At 37.1% G+C, this 20,445-nt stretch overlaps 1 protein-coding gene across 3 annotated transcripts in view; it reads right to left on the bottom strand.

Annotated features, from left to right (window-relative positions):
* Positions 1 to 432: 432 nt before the first annotated feature.
* Positions 433 to 20,445, bottom strand: part of LOC100064545 (organic anion transporter 7) — a 38,027-nt gene continuing 18,014 nt past the window's right edge. The window contains exons 3-11 of one of the 3 annotated variants that reach the window (XM_070230046.1): positions 17,785 to 17,939; positions 17,514 to 17,682; positions 16,679 to 16,726; positions 16,104 to 16,227; positions 6,082 to 6,197; positions 4,360 to 4,574; positions 2,832 to 2,940; positions 1,917 to 2,120; positions 433 to 608 (exon numbers count right to left, since the gene is read on the bottom strand). In XM_070230046.1, the coding sequence (XP_070086147.1) occupies positions 548 to 608; positions 1,917 to 2,120; positions 2,832 to 2,940; positions 4,360 to 4,574; positions 6,082 to 6,197; positions 16,104 to 16,227; positions 16,679 to 16,726; positions 17,514 to 17,682; positions 17,785 to 17,939 (1,201 nt within the window). In that variant the 3' untranslated portion in view covers positions 433 to 547. Of the gene's footprint in view, positions 609 to 1,916; positions 2,121 to 2,749; positions 2,941 to 4,359; positions 4,575 to 6,081; positions 6,198 to 16,103; positions 16,228 to 16,678; positions 16,727 to 17,513; positions 17,683 to 17,784; positions 17,940 to 20,445 lie in introns of those variants that run through there. The other 2 variants (XM_001495413.5, XM_070230047.1) reach the window with 2 other exon arrangements.

Here is a 20,445-nt window from a genome sequence, read left to right as displayed (position 1 = left end):
TACTGTGATCTGTGTCTGGAATTCCTTAGGTATGTAAATGCATCTGCTATTACTATTTGACTATTTCACTTATAATAAAGGTGAACATTTGCTATCCCACACGCTAGCCAGACTCCCCTCACGTCGTGATTTTCTTTTTTTTGAATTACCTTATATTTAGTATCTAGATAAATTTGTAACCATTTTTCAAATCTTCCAAAAGTATGTAGTTTTTCATTGTAATTACTACATCAACTATTCTAGCAATTAATTCAGGGAAGAATTGCCCTTTTGAGTTCTAATCAAATTTCTTATCCAGAAACAAGCTGGCTATCTAAAATTATATTAACATTCTAAGTTCTTTTAAAATATTATTTTTATTCACATTTCTTATTATGATATTTATAAGTATGTTATACTTAGTAATTTAATACTGCAATGGGAAAAAAACCATTTTTGTTGTATACTTTTATTTATTAATTTTACATATTTTCCCTTATGAGGAATTATCTCATTTTCCCCCTTTATCTTGCTCTTGAATCAGCAGTTAGGTAGCTCTTGCAATTCCTTAAAATGGTGTCACTTTCATGGAAATATCTTCCTGCTTTGCTTTTCTCCAGCTTTTTCTCCTGGTAAAAATACAATGAAACCAACAAACACAAAAAATGAAAAGACATGGAATAAGCGTGTATGTACTGCATTCTTTAGGTCAAGCTTATCCTTCGCCAATGGCTTCACTAAACCCATGAACCTTTCCCAAAGGTTTTGAGTAAATCTTGTGAAGAATAAGAACCAGCTCCCAGGGCAGGATCTAGAAAGTCAGCTTTGACAGTTTGTACTCTCACCCCTAGACATCATGGCATTGGACAAAGGGGTTTTAGAAAAGGGAAAGAAGTACAGAAAAGTTTGAGAATCTTTCCCCATTCTTCATCACTTTAAAATCTCTCTTCTCAACACTTTCCTTCTCAGTGAAAATGAGACAGTCTGAATCTCACAGATTACACAACAGGACTCCTTTCCTTGAGAAACATCATCTGTGGAAGGGGCTCTTGTCCTATCCCTGACCTCCTTCCGATTATTCAGTGGCCAGGGCAGTCCTCAGGCCTTGTGGTGGTTAATCTTATACGTCAATTTGGCTAGGCCAGAGTGCCCAGATGTTTGGTGAAACACTAGTCTAGATTTTTCTGTGAAGGTTCTACTGAGGTGTTATTAGTATTTAAATTAGTAGACATTGAGTAAATCATGTTACACTCCACAATGTGCAGGGCCTCCTTCAATCAGCTGCAGGCCTTAGGGAAAATGATAGTTCCCCCAGAGGAAGAAGGAATTCTGCTTCCAGATTTGCCTTCAGTCTGATGAGCACTTCCTTCAACTCTTCCCTGAGTCTCCAGGCTGCTGTCTGCTTGTGTATTTCGGACTTGTGATCTCCCACAATCTCGTGAGCCAATTCTTTAAAATAAATCTGTCTTGCTCTATATATACGCATCCTATTAGTTCTGTTTCTCTAGAGAATCAGAATCAGATTATACAGGCCTACAGGAACCAACAGTCTCAGAAAGCTTATCTGCCCTCCCTGGGCTGAGGGCTTCCAGGGCCAAGGGGATGAGAATCCTGTGTTTGGATCTGTGCATGCTTGCAAAATATCTTCAGGGCTCTGTATGTCATACTAGGGCACGTAATTTTGGCTGCTTCACCATTAAACCTACTGGTTCAGGCTAGGGAGAGCAGATCTGTTTGATCTGTGTAGGTTTGTGGGAATCTGAGGTTGCTGTGGTAGAAAGATGAGTCTGTAGCTAAAGCAAAGGCACTGACCACGTGGAAATAGTCTGGGTCTAAAACTTCCTCTGGGAAAAATGACCTTGATTCTTGTGTTGTCTCCTTCATCACAGACTTATAATACACAGCAACCCTAAGGGACAGATAGAGGGTTTACTCACTCATTTTCCACGTCCTGGATAGAGTCAGGCAGGGGCTGATCCCTGGTTTCAGGAAGGAGTCGGACAACAAGTCCAGCGAGGATGGGAAATACTCCATAGATGATCCAGGGAAGGCGAGGGGAATACACCACTAGGATCATCAAGAGGGGAGCCAGGGCTGCCCCAATATTACCAGCAATTCCGATGATTCCTAAACCTATTGCTCTTGGGGTGCAAACAATAATACAAAAAAACTGGTCAAAATCTGCAACTGTAATTTGTGATTTATTATTTTGCTTTGCTTACGAGAGATAGCACATCAGTGTGTTTAGAAATGGAGATTGATGACATACTCTTGTTTTGAACATTTTCTCTCTTATTAGCTATCAATTAAAAAAAATTTTTTTTTGAGGAAGATTATTCCTGACCTAACATCTGCTGCCAGTCCTCCTCTTTTTGCTGAGGAAGATTGGCCCTGAGCTAACATCTGGGCCCATCTTCCTCTATTTTACATGGGATGCCTACCACAGCATGGCTTGACAAACAGAGCATAGGTCCACATCCAGGATCTGAACTGATAAACCCCGGGCCACCGAAGCAGAATGTGTGAACATAACCACTGTGCCATTGGGGTGGCCCCATTCTTTTTCAAGTTCACATGTGCATTAGGACAGATTTGATCAATAAAAAAATACTCTTATCCATAGCATTTATACTTGGTGAGTTTCAGGAGATTATAGGGGAAGAAACATTAAAGGACTTAGTGCCTCGCAAAAAGTCAGTTTTTAATAAAATTTGGCTATAATTTTTATTATTATTACTATTATAATTAATTTTTTTGATAACTTCCCTACCTTAGTTTGCTTCTCCCAATAGCTGTACGTTATCTACAAAAGATCTGTTTTGATCCTGAGTGAGCATCCATGAACTTTGTACCTGATTACAGTGGGGATTAGTTCATTTCCATGGGCAAGTGCACTGGTGATAGCGGCAGAAGAAACTCCTATTCCCAAAGATGCCAAAAACACACGCGGGGTCTGCATTTCTGGAGAGAGGAAGACCAGTGAGACTCCAGAAATTGGAGCTGAAGAAATCAACATCTCTCAAATTACAAATGAAGCAGACCATATTGGAGGTGTTTGCAAGGATAAAATATATTGTACAGAAACTACACAGAGTCGGAAAATGTGCAGTGTCTAATCAGATGAGAAATGTGACCATCAACATATTATGGCTTATGGCGAATAAAATGATTGAGTTATTTCATCTTCTCCCATTGCATATCTGAGCTTTGCCAGAAATGAAGAGGGGAAGGTGAGTCCAGCAGGTGCTCTCTTGAGTTAATTCTGTTCTGTGTCTCCTTTGCCCTTGACACAGAATGCAGGGCTGCCATGTGAGAAATTATGGAGCAGTATATGACTCATCCATTTGGCAGTTTTAAACCTATGAGTTTGCACAATATCGACAAGAGGCTAGTAATGGAAAGAGAGTAATAAAAAAATTAAAAACAAGACTTCTATGTTGATGGGAGAGCAGGAGAGTAGCTTGATCTGGAATGTTTCAATATTCAAGTATAAGGACATTTATTAGGAAAAAAGCTGGACTTTGGCAACCACTGAAGGGAAATTTTAGAGGGTTTTCTATCCCTGACTTGTCCTCACTCTTTCCAAAAAATTTCATTAGAAACCTTGCAGCGTTGGAGTGAACTTTGTTGTAAGGTTGCAAACTTGCATTATTGCTGACATTAAAGATGAAGAGTAAAGCCCACCAATCCAGGATCTTGTAAAACACATACATATGCTGGGAGTTAGGTGAAGCATGGTGACCACCCAGTTTCCCCTATATGTTACATATGATCATTCAATTTAGTAAAATAGGTTCTGAGAGAGACTCTTAACTTCTTAGTGCCTTGTTCCTTCTGTACACTTCTCTGACTGAATATAAGTATACTTTGCTTTCTTGAGGTCAATATGATGCCCCTAAACCAGCGTTGCTATTATGGAGACCTGATATGAGACACGTGAGTGGATACGTAGAGATCAGAGAATAAATTGTCACTTAATCTGCAGTAATAAGCTAAAGCCCAGAAGAGGAAGTGACAGTATTGTGTCCTCACATGGGATATAATGACAAGGTCTAGACACTCTATGCTTGCTATATAAAGTGTGATTGGCCAAAGCTAAGTGATTAATCGCTGTCCTAGAAAACTGTCAGTAATAGATGGCATCAGTTTCCAGATACCTCTGGAATCCGATGAAGACAACCATATTCCTGAGCTGACCTTTACTCATCTTTGGTTCTTTTTCTGAAAACTTCATGGCAGAAGCAGTACTAACCCCCCATATTGATTTCAGGGAATCTTTAGAATACAATTCTCCTTTTCCTTCTGGTTTCAGGTAGGTGTGACCCCCTAGAATCCATGAGCAATGGAGAGAAGCCATTTCCCACTATGTGGGCTTCTTACCTTGGGGCACAAATATGATGGCCAGAATGGAGATTCCCAGCAGGAATAGGAAAAGCATCTGGCTTACTCTACGGCCCAGGTGATTCAGTGCCAAAAGGGCAACATAATTGCTTGGAAGTGTGACTACACCAAAAAGCACCTGGAACAGGAAAATATTTTTCCCCAAGTGCTGGAGGTGGAGACTCAGGCCATAAAAAGGAATGAAGGTTGCAAATCTGTGGTTAAATGAAGAGAAAAAACAAATGCCATCAGGTTTAGATTCTCTGTCTTACAAATGATAATACTGAGCCAAGAAGCCAGGGGTTGGTGTCATGTGAGAAGACATGGTCTGATTTGTAGAAGATTTATATTGATTATGTCTTCTTATTTCCTATATTTTTGATACTCTGGTCTTTAGATCCTTGATCTTGAGGAGTCTGCCTTTTCCAGGGCTTGATAATTCCTCAACATAGTTAATTACTCCCTTGTGAGTGTACCTTTGATTTACAAGTCTCCAAACTGGAGCCCACACCCCCAACTATCTCCTTTATCAAACGCACACCAAGTCAATATTCCCCCAACCTAAATCAACCCAGGACCAGGTACTGGACAACAATGGACCATCACTATAGCCTAGAGTCCACTAAAATTATTTAAACTTTCCAATCCTAAGCTTAATCAGAATACCTACCTTCTTTTCCCATTCCTTCTGACCAAAAAAAAAAACCACACACACACAATAAAGGCTGTTGGCCATGCTCTTTCTTTTCTTCTCTCTTTTGACTTCTTTTTTTTTTGAGGAAAATTAGCCTTGAGCTAACTGCTGCCAATCCTCCTGTTTTTCCTGAGGAAGACTGGCCCTGAGCTAACATCCATGCCCATCTTCCTCTACTTTTTATGTGGGACGCCTACCACAGTATGGTGTGCCCAGCAGTGCCATGTCTGCACTCAGGATCCGAACTGGCGAACTCCAGGGCACCGAAATGGAACATGCAAAATTAACCACTGTGCCACCAGGCCGGCCCTCTCTTTTGCCTTCTAATTCACCCTGGTGCCTCTCTGAATGGCCCTGTAGGCTGTTTCATGCCTCTTCTTTCTAGGGATCTGTGAATATAAACTTTCTTTATGACAATCATTCTGGAGTGTGTGTCTTACCACACATGATTAAAACAAGCTTTGGGTACATTTTAAACAGAATTTCCTTGAACGTTAATGATTTTTAAATTACTATAAAATAATATTATGTTAAAGGAGATTATAATTATTGCCAAGTTTTTGGGGGGTGTGAAGAGTGTTTTTCTGGAGATACATGGGGGTTCTTTTAGAGTTTTAGGGTTTTTTTCTATATCCTGATCACTGTGATGCTTACATATTTACATATATAAATATTCATTGAGTTGCATATATTTGAGTGCTTTTCTGTTTGTAATTTTACTTCAAATAAAATGAAAACAAATCAGTGAAGAATCCTAAGCTAAAATCTGTACCGTGATTGAAGTTCTCAGCATCATCTCCAGTGATGAGCCTAGTAGAAAGATATGATAAAAAAACTTTTCATGATACAAATAGGTTCATGTCACTCTTTCATTAACCCTTTCTCTAACTATAAGCGTAACAATTATCTTTGTGTCTTTCTCACATTTTATCTCAAATCTATACTTAAGCATGTTGTGTCTCCTAAAATAAAACATAGAATCTTGTCTCCACTATTTTAACATTCTTCATCCACTATCTGAAGCCTACCTCACGAAGGACAGTAAACAGATCCTTTTACGCAGGTTGGGTGTGCGGAACAAGTCACACACTGTATGTTTGGTCCGTGCTGCCTCCAACTCCTCCTGCATAGTGGATGTCAAAACCTTCACAACAATAACAGCAAACAGTTCAGTTGTCACAAAATGGTAGACATTGTGAACCTCCAACAGAGGACAAGATAGAAGATTTCCCTTTTTGTCCGACAGAAAATACAAACATGGAAGATAAACATAATTAATGAGATTAAAAATAATGCAGAAAGCATTAAAAATAGAGCAGACTAAATGGAGGATACAATTAGTGATGATGAAGATAGAAAGCTAGAAATGATTCAGGTGGAGGAAGAGAGAAAACTGAATTTTTTTAAAAATGGAAGTCTTGGAGAGATATTCACTTAATGAGGAAGTAACACAAAGATTATAGGTATCCCAGAATTAGAAGAGAGAGAGAAAGGAACAGAAAGCTTATTCAAAGAACTAATAGCTGATAGCTTCCCAAACGTGGGGAGGAACCTGGACATGCAAGTACATAAAATTAATGGAACTCTTAATTACCTCAACGCAAAAACACCTTCTGAAAGGCATATAATAAAACTGTCAAAAGTCAATGACAAAGAATAAATAATAAAGGCAGCAAAGAGAAGAAAATAAGCTACAAAAGGAACCTCCATCAAGATTTCAGCAGATTTCTCAGCAGAAATCCCAAAGGCTAGGAGATAGTGGAATGATATATTCAAACTACTGAAAGACAAAAAAATATGAGGCAAGAATACTCTATCTATAAAAATTATTCTTAAGGTATGATGGAGTGATAAAAGCTTTCCCAGACAAAAAAAAATTTTTAAAAGCTGAGGGAGTTCATTACCACTAGATCTGACTTATAAGAAATGATGAAGGGAGCCCTCTGACCTATAAAAAAGGGCAAGGATTTACAAAGATTTGAGCAAGGAGATAGACAGAATAAAAAATTTTTAGCTCTATATCAGAATAGGTTAGTAAACACTTAATTAAAACATAAGTGATGAATGGAAAGAAAACATCAAAAATAACTATAAACACTGCAATTTGGTGGCAATCTCACAGCACAAGAAAAATAATTTGTGACAAAGAAAACAGAATTAGAAGAGGAAAAGGACAGAACCTGCATAGGCTAATGGAGATGAAGGTATCAGAAAAAGGACTATCTCTTCTATGAGACCTTTTATACAACCTAATGATAACCATAATAAAAAAATTCAGAGCAGAGTAATAAATTATAAATAGAGAAAAGCAGGACAGAAAACCAACAAACTGAAATGGCAGACAGAAATACAAGGAAAAAGAAACAATAGAAATATAGAACAATCAGAAAACAAAAGATAAAATGACAGTATTAAGCCTTCATATATCAATAATCACTTTAAATGTAAATGGATTAAATTAACCAATCAAAAATACAGAGTGGCTTGATGGAGTAAAAAACAATACTCAACAATATGGTGCCTCTAGGACACTCATCTCAGCTCTAGAGACAAACATAGGCTCAGAGTGAAGGGATGGAAGATGGTAATGCAAGCATCTTTTGCTTTGGTAATCAAAAGATAGCATGTGTAGCCAACCTTATATTAGAGAAAAGAGACTTCAAGGCAAAAAGACAACAAGAGACAAAGATGGAGATTATATAATGATAAGAGATATTCCTCAAGAAGACATAACACTTATTAATACATATGCACCTAACATAGGAACATAAAAGTATATAAAGCTACTATTAGCAGACTTAAGGAAGAAATTGACAGCAACACTATAATGGTTGAGGATCTGAACACCCCACTTACATCAGTGGATAGATCATCTGGAAAAAAAGTCAGCAAGGAAACAGTGGCCTTCAATGAAACACTAGACCAGAAGGACTTAATAGGTATATATAGAACATTCCACTTAAAAATAGCAGAATACACATTCTCAAGTGCGCTTGGAATATTGTCAAAGATAGACCATATGTTGGGAAACAAAACAAGCCTCAGTAAATTTAAGAAGATTGAAATCATATCAAGCATCTTTTCCTGCTACAATGGTATGAAACTAGAAATCAACTACATAAAAAAAGCTGGAAAAGTTACAAATATGTGGAGACTAAACAACATGCTACTGAACAAATCTTAGGTCAATGAAGCAATCAAAGGAGAAATAAAAAAGCTACTTGGACACAAATGAAAATTGAAGACACAATATGCCAAAACTTATGGGATGGAGCACAAGTGGTACTAAGGGAAGTTTATAGAAATACAGGCCTACCTCAAAAAAAACAAGAGAAATCTTAAATAATCAATCTTAAACTGTACTTAAAATAACTAGAAAAAAAAGAACAAACAAACCCCTAACTCAGTAGAAGGAAGGAAATAATAAAAATAGAGCAGAAATAAATGAAATAGAGACTAAAAAAAACACTTGAAAGAATCCATGAAACTAAAGAGCAGCTTTTTTAAAAAGATAAACAAAATTGACAAACCCTTAGCTAGACTCACTGAGAAAAAAGAGAGAAGACACAAATAAGTAAAATAAAAAATGAAAGAGGACAAATTACAATGGACACCATAGAAATACAAAGGATTATAAGAAAAGAGATTGAAACAGTAATTAAAAATCTCCCAAAAAACAAAAGTCAAGGACAAGATATCTTCTCTGGTGAATTCTACCAAATATTTAAAGATGTAATATGTATCCTTCTCAAGCTCTTCAAAGAAATTGAAAAGTATGGGACACTTCAAAAAATTAAAAATAGAAATACCATATTATATAGCTATCCCACTGCTTAGTATTTATTCAAAGAACATGAAAGAAAAAGTCCAACAGGTTTATACATCCCTATGTTCATCACAGAATTATTCATGATAGCCAGGATGTGGAAGCAACACATGTGCCCATCAATGGATGAACACATAAAGAAGATACAACGGAATACTGCTCAACCATAAAAAAAGAGAAACAACATGGATGTACCTAAGTAAATTAAACCCTGGAGACAAAGACAAACACAGTATGATTTCACTAATATGTGGAAGATAACCAAACACATAGATAAGGAGAACAGATTAGTGGTTACCTGAAGGGAAGAGGGTGGGGGAAGGGCAAAAGGGGTAAAGGGGCACATTGTATCATGATGGATAAAAACTAGACTATTGGTGATGAACACGATGAAGTCTATAAAGCAACTGAAATAGGATAACGTACACCTGAAATTTACCCAATGTTATAAGCCAATATGACCTCAAAAAAAAAAAACAAAAAAACTGCAGAACTCCTCATGGTACAATCAGTTCCATCTTAGTCTTTTTCATAACCCTCTCACTGTCCCCAAACATAGCAATTATCTTTGTGGCTTCCTCATGTTTTATTTCAAATCTTTCACTATAACATGTTGCATCTTTGAAATATCACATCTCCACTATTTTAACTTTCTTCATGCACTGTCTGAAGCCTACCTCATAAAGGACAGTACACAGGTCCTTTTATGCAGGTTAGGTGTGTGGAATAAGTCATACACAGAGAAGGGTTGTTCTGTGTTGTCTTCAGCTCCTCCTGCATGGTGGATCTCAAAACCTTCAACAACAACAACAGCAAAACATCCCATTGTCACAAAATAGTAGACATTGTGAAGCCCCCAACAGAGGACAAGATAGTTGACTTCCCTTTTGTTCACTGGAAAATACAGCCAAGGAAGATGCAATGACAGGTGTAAAAGTGGGATGAAAGGTGAATTAGGGAGTTAAAGGGGCCTGAGGGAAATTTTACAGTAACAAGGACATTTTAATACAAGACACAATTTGGCTGCAGGACATCAAAATTGGTGTGGAGGTTAGAGATATAGATCATGAAGTTGACTAAGTGAAGAATTGCTTGGACTATAGTCCAAAGCTTTGTTTATACCAGATGAGCATGAAAAGTCTGGCAACTGAGCTTATTTTTCAGCTGGCTTCTCTTATTAGAAAAGCAGTTTTTTTCAGGAAGGAGAGTAATTTTCTGAGTGCCTTTATTCTGGTTCTTTGGTGAGCCTCTTTCAGGAAAATCTTGGCATGTGTTGTCCCTCCATGAATGAAATGCCTAAAATTAAATGTGAGCATCAAATCAGGAGAGATCTTAGTGTAATATGATTTATACCCACACTTTATAACCTGGCATTATACAATCCCTCTGCCACATGCTAGGTATACTTTGAGGAAGGTAACAGGATATCTCTAAGCCTCAATCTCTTTGTCATTAAAAAGATGAATAAGAATAAGAAGATGTGGCCACCTATCAGATGGGAGAAGATGTTTGTGAATCATGTATCTGATAAGGAATTAATACCCAAAATATATACAGAACTGATACAACTCCATAGCAAGAAACAAACAAAATAATTAAAATGGGCAGAGGATATAAACAGACGTTTTCCCAAAGAAGACATCCACAGGGTCAACAGGTACAGGGAAAGGTGCCCAACATCTCTAATCACCCATGAAATGCAAATCAAAACTACAGTGAGATATAACCTCACATCTGTTAGAATGGCTATCCTCAAAAAGGCAAGAAATAACAAGATTTGGTGAGGATGTGGAGAAAAAGGAACCCTTGTGCACTGTTAGTGGGAATGTAAATTAGTGCAGCCACTATGGAAAATAGCTTGGATGTTCCTCAAAAAATTAAAAATAGAACTACCATATGATCCAGCAATTCTACTTCTGGATATTTATGTGTAGAAGATGAGAACACTAACTTCAAAAGATATATGCACCCTCATGTTCATTGCAGATTTGTTTACGGTAACCAAGATATGGAAACAACCTAAGTGTCCACTGGTATATGAATAGATAAAGAAAATATGGTGTATATATATGTACAATGGAATATTATTCAACGACAAAAATGAAATCTTGCCATTTGAGAGAACACAGATGGACCTTGAGGACATTATACTAAGTGAGATAAGTCAGACAGGGACAGCAAATGCCATGTGTTCTCACTTGTATGTGGAATCTAACAAAACAAAACCAGGTTCATAGATACAAAGAAGAGAGTGATCATTTCCAGAGGTGGGGGTTGGGATTGTGGGCAAAATGAGTGAAGGGGGTCAAAAGGTGCAAACTTCTAGGTATAAAATAAATCATGGATTTGTTACATACAGCATGGTGACTACAGCTAATAATACTGTATTGTATATGGGAAAGTTGCTAAGAGAGTAGATCTTAAAAGTTCTTATCTCAAGAAAAATAAATTTTGTAGCTGTGTATGGTGATGAATGCTAATTAGACTTGTTGTGGTTGTTCATTTTGCAATATATAGAAATATTGAATTGTTATGTTGTACACCTGAAACTAATATAATGTTATATGTCCATTATACCTCAAAAATAAAGAAGAAAATGTAAAAGAATAAGGATCAGGAGAACCAGTAAGAGAAAAAAATAATCTCTGTCACAAGGATTTCCAAAGCATATATGAGGTCACAAATGTGCATATGGAATTCAACCTAGCACAGCTCAGGCAGTTAGTGATTTGTTAATTATTCAAATAATATTAGCTCTATCTCTTCCAATCTCTACAAATGAAACCAACCATGAAGCTCATTAGAGAAAATTCCATGATGAAGAGAATTCAGAGAAATGAAAGGCCACCTTTCAGAGATCTGGAGTAATGAGCAGATTGGTATTGACATAAAGTGGAACAGGTTTAAGTTAGAATAATTGTCTGGAGGTGGTGTGTTTGGCAATCTATCAGATGGAGATTTAAACAGGACTAATACCACAAATTTCTGAATATCTTTACAAAATAAAAAACAATCAAATGAAGGCATATTAGCTACCCATCCATGAATAGAATTCCTTGCTTAAATCACATTTTAACTGCTACTCATGTGCCATGCTCCCTTTCTTTCCCTTGGCATAGAGTGATTGTCAGCTGCCATTCACCTTGATCATACATCTTTTTTCTTGACTTCAGCTAGTATCACTTATTTTTATATCTACCTGGGCCCTGAAATATTTAGTCTTTCCTTCTCTGGATTGGACCAGACTGGTAGGCAAAATACTAGGTAAGTGCTTGGAACAAAGATAATTGCTAAGAAATTAATTGGTCCCAAAGAATTTTAAATAATTTAGGCATATAGCAACACAGTATGGAGGTGCCACAGAGGTCCACCTAAATTTCAAGGTCCACCCCCATCTTTTTTTTTTTTTTTTAAAGCACAAGCCAATGTTCTTCCCATCATATCAGGAACCCTCAGTGCCATTTTCTATGTAATCACTTTATCTCTGGGAAACCTTGATTTCTACCCACCATCTTCAGTGGGATCTGAATTCTCAGGAGCATTATGTAAAATCTTATAAAGGACTTCTGTTTTTCTCTGGGACTGTAAGAACTTCCATCATGTGTGCCATTGTACATGTTTCCAGAAATGTTTTATTTCTCCTTTTTGAATGGCTAACTTCTAATCTTCTCCTTTGTCAATAAAAGGAGGGTAGATTTTTTCCCCGTATATCCATTACCATTCTTTACATTCTCTAACCACTTTAAACATTTGGATTTAAAAGTGTCTATACATTTTTCTATCTCATATTAATGTGAAAGTTCCTTGAAGTCTGAGACTCTCTTTTATTTGGTATTCATGATTTAGCGCCATGCCTGGCACAATACAAGTTTTCAATAAATACTTTATGTATGTGCATGACATAAAGAATGATTTAACTAGTGATGTACAGCAATATTTGCCTTCCATACCTGGGATGGAAAATAAGAAAGAGAAAGACTTCTCTGAGGCATTTCCACTCAGTCATGCTCTTAAAACTTGTAATAAGGAGAATTCAAACTCCATACAACATGGATTTGGACTGCTGTGGTCACTTCCATATTTCCAGGGATAGAATAAAACCTGCCACAGGTAGACATTTACTAAATATACCATGAAATAAAGTGTGTGGGTGAATAAACAGATTAGAGAACTTCCTTATGCTCTATTCTGCATGGTCACTAATCCTTCTACTGGTGTTACTGTTCTTAAAAATGGCCATCAGAACATTAATTGTAAGGAAATGGATTACCTTTTATTGCATTCTCTTACACAGAGTGAGACCAATACAATGTTTTTCTAAAAAATAATTTTTCTTTAATTAATTTTTGAAGTTACATTGGTTTATAATGTTATGTAAATTTCAGGTGTACATCATGATATTTTGACTTCTGTCTAGACAACATTGTTTTCACTACCCAAAGTCTAACTGCCATCCATTACCATATCCATGTGCCTTTTTACCCATTTTGCCCTCCCCTCTTCCCACTTACCCTCTGGTAACCAACAACCTATTCTCTGTGTCTATGTGTGTTTGTAGTTGTTTTTATCTTCCATACATGAGTGAAATCATAAAGTTTCTGTATTTTTCCATCTGACTTATTTCATTTAGCATAATGCCCTCAAGGTCCATCCATGTTGTTGCAAATGGAAAGATTTCATCTTTTTATCCCTGAGTAGTATTCCATTGTGCATATATAACACTTTATCCATTCTTCCATTGATGGACACTTAGGTAGTTTCCAAATCTTGGCTTTATGAATAATGCTGCAATGTATATAGGGGAGCATATATCTTTTCAGATTAGTGTTTTCATATTCTTTGGATAAATACCCAGAAGTGGAATAGCTGGGTCATATAATATTTCTATTCTTAATTTTTTGAGGAATCTTCATACTGTTTTCAATAGAGGCTGCATGGGTTTACATTCCCACCAGCAGTGTATAAGAGTTCCCTTTTCTCCACATTCTCTAATACTTTATATTTCTTGTGATTTTAATAGTAGTCATTTTGATGGACGTGAGGTGATATCTCAGTGTGGTTTTGATTTCTATTCCTTATAATTACTGATAATGAACATCTCACGTGCCTCATGGCCATCTGTGTATCTTATTTGGGAAAACGTCTATAAATATCCTCTTCTCTTTTAGTTGGGTTGTTTGTTTCTTTGTTGTTGAGTTGTATGAATTCTTTATATATTTTAGATATTAACCCCTTATCAGGTATATGATTTGTAAATGTCTTCTCCCAATTGTTAGATTTTCATTTCATTTTGTTGACTGTTTCCTTTGCTGTGCAGAATCTTTTTGGTTTGATGTAGTTCCATTTGTTTATTTTTCTTTTGTTTCCCATGCCTAAGTAGATATGATATTCAAAAAGATACTGCTAAAACTGAAGTCAAAGAGTGTACTGCTTCTGTTTTCTTTTAGAAGTTTTATGGTTTCAGGTCCTACATTCAAGTCTTTAATGCATTTTGAGTTAAATTTTTTGTATGGTGTAAGATAATGGTGAACTGTCGTTCTTTTGCATGTGGCTATCCAGTTTTCCCCACCCCATTTATTGAAGAAACTTTCTTTTCTCCATTGTATGGTCTTAGGTCCTTTGTTAAAAATCAGGTGTCCATAGATTTGGGTTTATTTCTGGGCTCTTGATTCTGCTCCATTGATCTGTGTGTCTATTTTTCTAACAGCACCATGTTTTTTTTCATTAATATAGCTTTCTAGTTAATTTTGAAGTCAGGGATTGTGATGCCTCCAGCTTTGTTCTTTTCTTCTCAGAATTGCCCTGGCTATTTGTGGTCTTTTTTTGTTTCATGTAAATTTTAGGGTTCTTTGTTCTATTTCTGTGAAAAATTTCATTGGGTATTTGACAGGAATTGCATTGAATCTTTTAGATTGCCTTATGATGTATGGACATTTTAACTCTGTTAATTCTTCCAATCTATGAGTAGGGACCATTTTTCCATATTTTTTGTATTCTTTGAACAACGTTTTATAGGTTCGAGGGTACAGATCTTTAACCCCTTGGTTAAATTTATTCTTAAGTATTTTATTCTTTTAGTTGGTATTGTAAAGGAAATTGTATTCTTGATTTCTCTTTCAATTTCATTGTTAGTTTATAGAAACACAACTGATTTTTGTATGTTGATTTTGTACCTTGTTTTACTGCATTAATTTCTTATTTCTAATACTGTTTTTGGTGGATTCTTTAGAGTTTTATACAATATTAAAAATGTCATCTGTTGAGATATTTTCCTTTCATACATATTTTATTCAGAGTCTTTATCATAAATAGATGCTGCACGTTATTTAATGCTTTGTCTGCATCTGTTGAGACAATTATGTGAGTTTTATTCTTCATTTTGTTAATGCGGTGTGTCACATTGATTTGCAGAGGTTGAAGTATCCTTGCATCCCTGGAATAAATCTCACGTGATAATGGTGTGTAATCCTTTAACTGTATTTTTTTTTATTTGCTAATTTTTTTTAGTATTTTTGCATCTATTCATCAGTGATATTGGCCTGTAATTCTTTTATTGTGTTGTCTTTGTCTGGTTTTGGTATCAGGGTAATGTTGGCTTCATAGAATGAGTTGGGGAGTGTCCTGTCCTCTTCAGTTTTTTGGAAGAGTTTAAGAAGGATAAGTATAAAATCTTTGAATGTTTCATAGAATTCACCAGGGAAGTTGTCCAGTCCTGACTTTTTTGGGGGGGGCAGTTTTTGATTACTGTTTTGATCTCCTTACTAGTGATTAGTCTATTCAGATTCTAAATTTCTGTTGATTCCGTTTCAAAGACTGTATAATTCTAAGAATTTATCCACTTCTTCAAGATTATTTATTTTGTTGGCATATAGGTTTTTCTTGTTTCTCTTATAACCCAGTGTGTTTCTGTGGTATGTGTTGTAATTTCTCCTCTTTCTTTTCTCATTTTATTTGAGCCTTCTCTCTTCTTTTCTTTGTGAGTCTGCAATTTATAATTGTTAATACTCAGTACTTTCTTTCTCCATTGAGTAAAATGTGTGTCCAATGCTTTCAGCAACAGCATTTCCTTTTCTAATGTTAACCCAAACAATGTTGGCACCCATTGAGAACCAGGACAGTGAGGTCGGAAGACCCACAACCACTCCTGAGACCTTACCGTGCATTCCTTTTATGGATACTGACTAATATACATGTCAGGTCATGTCTTGCTCCCCTCCTGCTTACCTCAAGGGTTAGGGTGTCTCCCACATCCTTCTTTCCATTTCTGTGTGCAGCTTTTCTAAGTTCCTTTAAGCCATCCTCAGGTTTGTTGGTGATAATAAGCCACCGAGCAGACTCCATCAGCCATCTGATCAAAGAAGAGAAAAGAGGTGCGGTTAACTCTCATTTGCCCATTTTTCACATAACCTTTGTCCAGAAATGGGAATGGTTTTGAAATATGCCACCCAAAATGTGCTGCTTTGATATATTGATTATTTGAGCTGAAGGCACTTGAAAAACAGCAGATGCAGGAAGAGCTCTCTGTTCTCCCATTTCTACCAAAAAGTAAGTCATAAAATTTCCCACGAGAAAGATGCCCTTCCTGTGCCAGGAAGAGAAGAACATTCTTATCACCAGAGACTGGGAATTGACACTGAAATGGACCTGTACAAACTTACTAAAATGACTCTTATTTTCCCTTAGTTTCCCCATATATTTCCTAGTCATAGTCCCATAAATTACTGCCCCTGGGTCAAGCCACATTGTCTTGTCACTTCCCCTAAATGTAAAGTTTTCTCATATGTAGAAATGTATACAACTTTTGGCTTAATGACTTCTTTAGGTCTTCGTTTTTCTTCTGAAGACTCCTGTGTGCACAAAAAAATATAAATAAATTTGTATGCATTTCTCCTGTTAATCTGTCTTCTGTCAGCTTAATTCTTACAGCATCTACAGAACCTAAGAGGGTAGAAGGAAGTTTCTTCTCCCCTGCTGATGCCTTTTCCCCCAATCTAACACCCACCACTGTTTTGTTATACCAGAAAATATAAATTTACTTCCTCTTATGAGATAACTAGGAAAAACATGAGGACGACACCATGATGCAGTACACTTTCACTGCTGGGAATGAAGACTTGGAGTTATATTGACTTCCCTCTTAATCAGAAGAAGTGCCAATTTTATCAACTAAAAATACAGTGTGCCTAGTTATATTTTTATTCAAATAAACAGTGAATAACTCTTTAGTGTAACTATGTTCTGTGCAATACATAGAACATAGTTATACTAAACTATTATTTGTTATTAATCCAAAATTTGAATTTAATGGAACATTCTGTATTTTATCCAGTTAGCAAATAACAATAGAGAACTCTCAGATAAAGAGAAAATTCACACAAGTGATAATTTTCAGTGTAACTATGTGCCCTATAACATTTGGGATATTATTACAAAATATTTGTTGTTTACTTGAAATCCAAACTTAATTTAGTGTGCATGATGTAATCTGGCAACCTTGTCAGTTCATCTTTTAGAGTTGCACAGATAAGTAGAGCACATGTTCAAGTGTTGACCAGAGACCAAACAGAATTCATGTCTCTTGATTACATGCATCTTTCATTCCAGGATCCTCTAAGACTAAGAGAGAGCTTATACCTTGAAGACAGAAAGATGAGAAATACAGGCAGAGAAACCACAAGCTGTAGGGTGCGCCAGTCTCTAATGGCAAAAGCCAGACCTCCTGATATTATCTGTCCAATGCTATTTGCACAGGTTTTCATTGTTGTTCCCATGGCTTGGAATCGAGGCACTGTCCATTCTACAACTGAAAGAAAACACAAACAGGATTTTGACTTTAAACAATGGTGGAATGTCAACATCAAAGTCAGGGCTTAGAAAATGTACAAGATCAAAAGTGTTGACTTACTGAGCATAGTACTATTTAACATGATGGTTGTGATAGAAAAGCCAGCCAAGAAGCGTAGTGAGCAGTAAATGAGGAAGGTGGGAGCAAAGGCTGCACAGGTGTCAGCAATGGCAAACTGGAACAAACACCATCTGAGTATTAACCTCCTGCCAAACCTGAGAAACAGATACAGCTTACATTAGGGAACAGGAACAACCTATTATAAAAATAAGTGTGAAAAAGTAGGCACATTTTGAAATTTCAGGAATGTTTAGCAAGTGAAACTTTGCACTTAAGACTTTACCGATTCAGCAGATAATCAACAACAGATCTTCTCAGAAGCAACCCTTCCTGTTTGTAAATAGATACTGAACATAACAAAGCTTCTTTTCTAATCTGTTACCAGTAGATCTTTGACACTAATTTAAATGAAATTAGACAGGCTGCAATATTGCAAATTTTAACACATGTAAATATTCCTTGTGCTAACAGGTACATTTAGCATAATAGAAAGTCGGTACAATGTCTAGAATGCAGAGAATCTTCATCTGTTCTTGGCACTCTAGGGCACTACAGTCTAAGTCTAAAGTAGCGTGAAAGTTTTCCTTCTGTTATGGATATAGAGTTTCATACCATTGTGGTCAGAAAAGAGACTTGATATGCTTTCAATCTTCTTAAATTCCCTAGCAGTTGTTTTGTGACCTGACAAATGATCTATGCTGCATGACATTCCATGTGCACTTGAGAAGAATGTGTATTCTTATTATTCTTACGTTGTTTTTCCTGTTTGATTCGGATGCTTCTCATAGAATTTCTTCACTTCTTAAAATTCTTAGTTCTCTCTCCTCTTCCACCTGAATCATTTCTAGATTTATATCTTTGAGCTCCCTAACTCTCTCTTCCTTATGGCCTGCTCTATTTCCAATGATTTTTGTCATATTTTTTTTATCACTTTAATTGGGTTCTTTCCTCGAGAATTTGTTTTTAAAATTTTTTTAGAGTTTCCACCTCGTTGGTGAAGTACACTTTCTATTCATTAGTTTTATTCTTGAGCTCACTTAACTGTCTTTTTGTGTTTTCTTGTACTCCTTGAGTTTATTCATGATAGCTGTTTTGAATTCTCTGACTTCAAGTTTGGTTTCTGTAGAGTTGTCATTTTCTTTCTGTTCTACCATATTACTGTAGCTCTTCATGATGCTTGATGAGTTGATACTCTGCCAGTGCATTGGTGTTAGTACACACCATTCTTATTTGGGTAAGGCTTTGGTTACTTTGATTCTGATATTCTTTTGGTTGCATTTTAGAGCTGGCACTTTCCTTCCTCAGTGCTTGTGCCATGGCATTCTGCCATGGCTCTCCTTCTGCTACTTGTGCCTCTCAGACACTGGTGTCTTGCTGCCTACAGTGTCACTTCAGTCTTGGGTATCACTTATTGGGTCAGCACTTCTGCTGCTTCTGGGGGTCACCAGGGTCTCATGTTCCCCCACTGGCTCTCTGTGGGCTCTACACAGGCTCACGTGCTGCTGCCCCGTGTACCATCTGTGCTGCTGCTTCAGGGCTATCTGGGGGTGCAGGCAGCACCACTGCTGGGCACTGGGTTCATGGGTGTTGCTGCCACTGCTAGGGGCCATGAGCCTTGTATACATCACCTGCTGCTGTTAAGGCTGGTGTTGGGGGGTATCACAACTGGGTCAAATGTTCTGTTGTGGTTTGTGAAGCCTCAGGTCACAGATACTACCTGTCACTGTTTGGGGAAGGGGGCAGGGCTGAGCCATCAGCACTACTGCTGCTTCTGCAACCTCTGGTCTCCACCACTGGTACACTTTTTGAAACCTCAGCACAGGGTATCATCGTTTCTGCTGGGGGTATCCACGTTTCAGATTGCCACTACCAGGGAAGAGGGAGGGAGCTCGACCACCAACGCTGCTGTGTTTCCTGAGTCCTCAGATCGTGTGTGCCCTCTGCCACCACTGGGAGAGGAAAAATGGTAAGCCGTGAGTGTTTTTGCTGCTCCTGCAGCCTTTGGCCTTTGGTACCATTGCCTTTTTTGAACCTCAGGTCAGGGCACTACCACCACCACTGGGGGTATCTGCACTTCGGATCACCACTGCCACTGGGGGGTGAGGAGGTTGCTCTCCTAGATCCACTGCCTCGTAGAGGTCCAGTTTATTCACCTTCAGATGTATAGATGCATGGATCTCTCGGACATCCTGGTGTATTCTGCAGGGAGTCCTTTGTGGATCAATGGATGTCCTACTGCTTGCGATGTAGAGGAGAGACAAAGGCAAAACCTCACTCTGCCATGATGCTTATGTCACTCTAGTTTTCTTTCCTTATAGTCTCCTTTCCTGGCTTTTGTATCAGGGAAATTCTGGCCTCATAAAATGAGTTTGAAATGTTTCTTCCTCTTTGATTTTTTGGAAGAACTTGAGAAGGACTAGTGTTAATTATTCTTTAAATGTTTGGTAAAATGCACCAGCAGATGTCTGATGCTGGGCTTTTCTTTGTTCAGAGATGATTGATTACTGATTCAATCTCTGTACTAGTAATTGGTGTGTTCAGATTTTCTATTTCTTCCTGATTCCTTCTTGATAAGTTGTATGTTTCTAGGAGTTTTTCTGTTTGATCTTGGCTGTCCAGTTTGTTGGCAGACAGTTATTTATAGTGGCCTTTTGTATTTCT

Source organism: Equus caballus, chromosome 12 (assembly GCF_041296265.1).
Source record: "Equus caballus isolate H_3958 breed thoroughbred chromosome 12, TB-T2T, whole genome shotgun sequence".
NCBI classification, from domain to species: Eukaryota; Metazoa; Chordata; class Mammalia; order Perissodactyla; family Equidae; genus Equus; species Equus caballus.
Note: the sequence above shows the minus strand (reverse complement) of the source record. Positions and strands in the feature narration are given on the sequence as shown.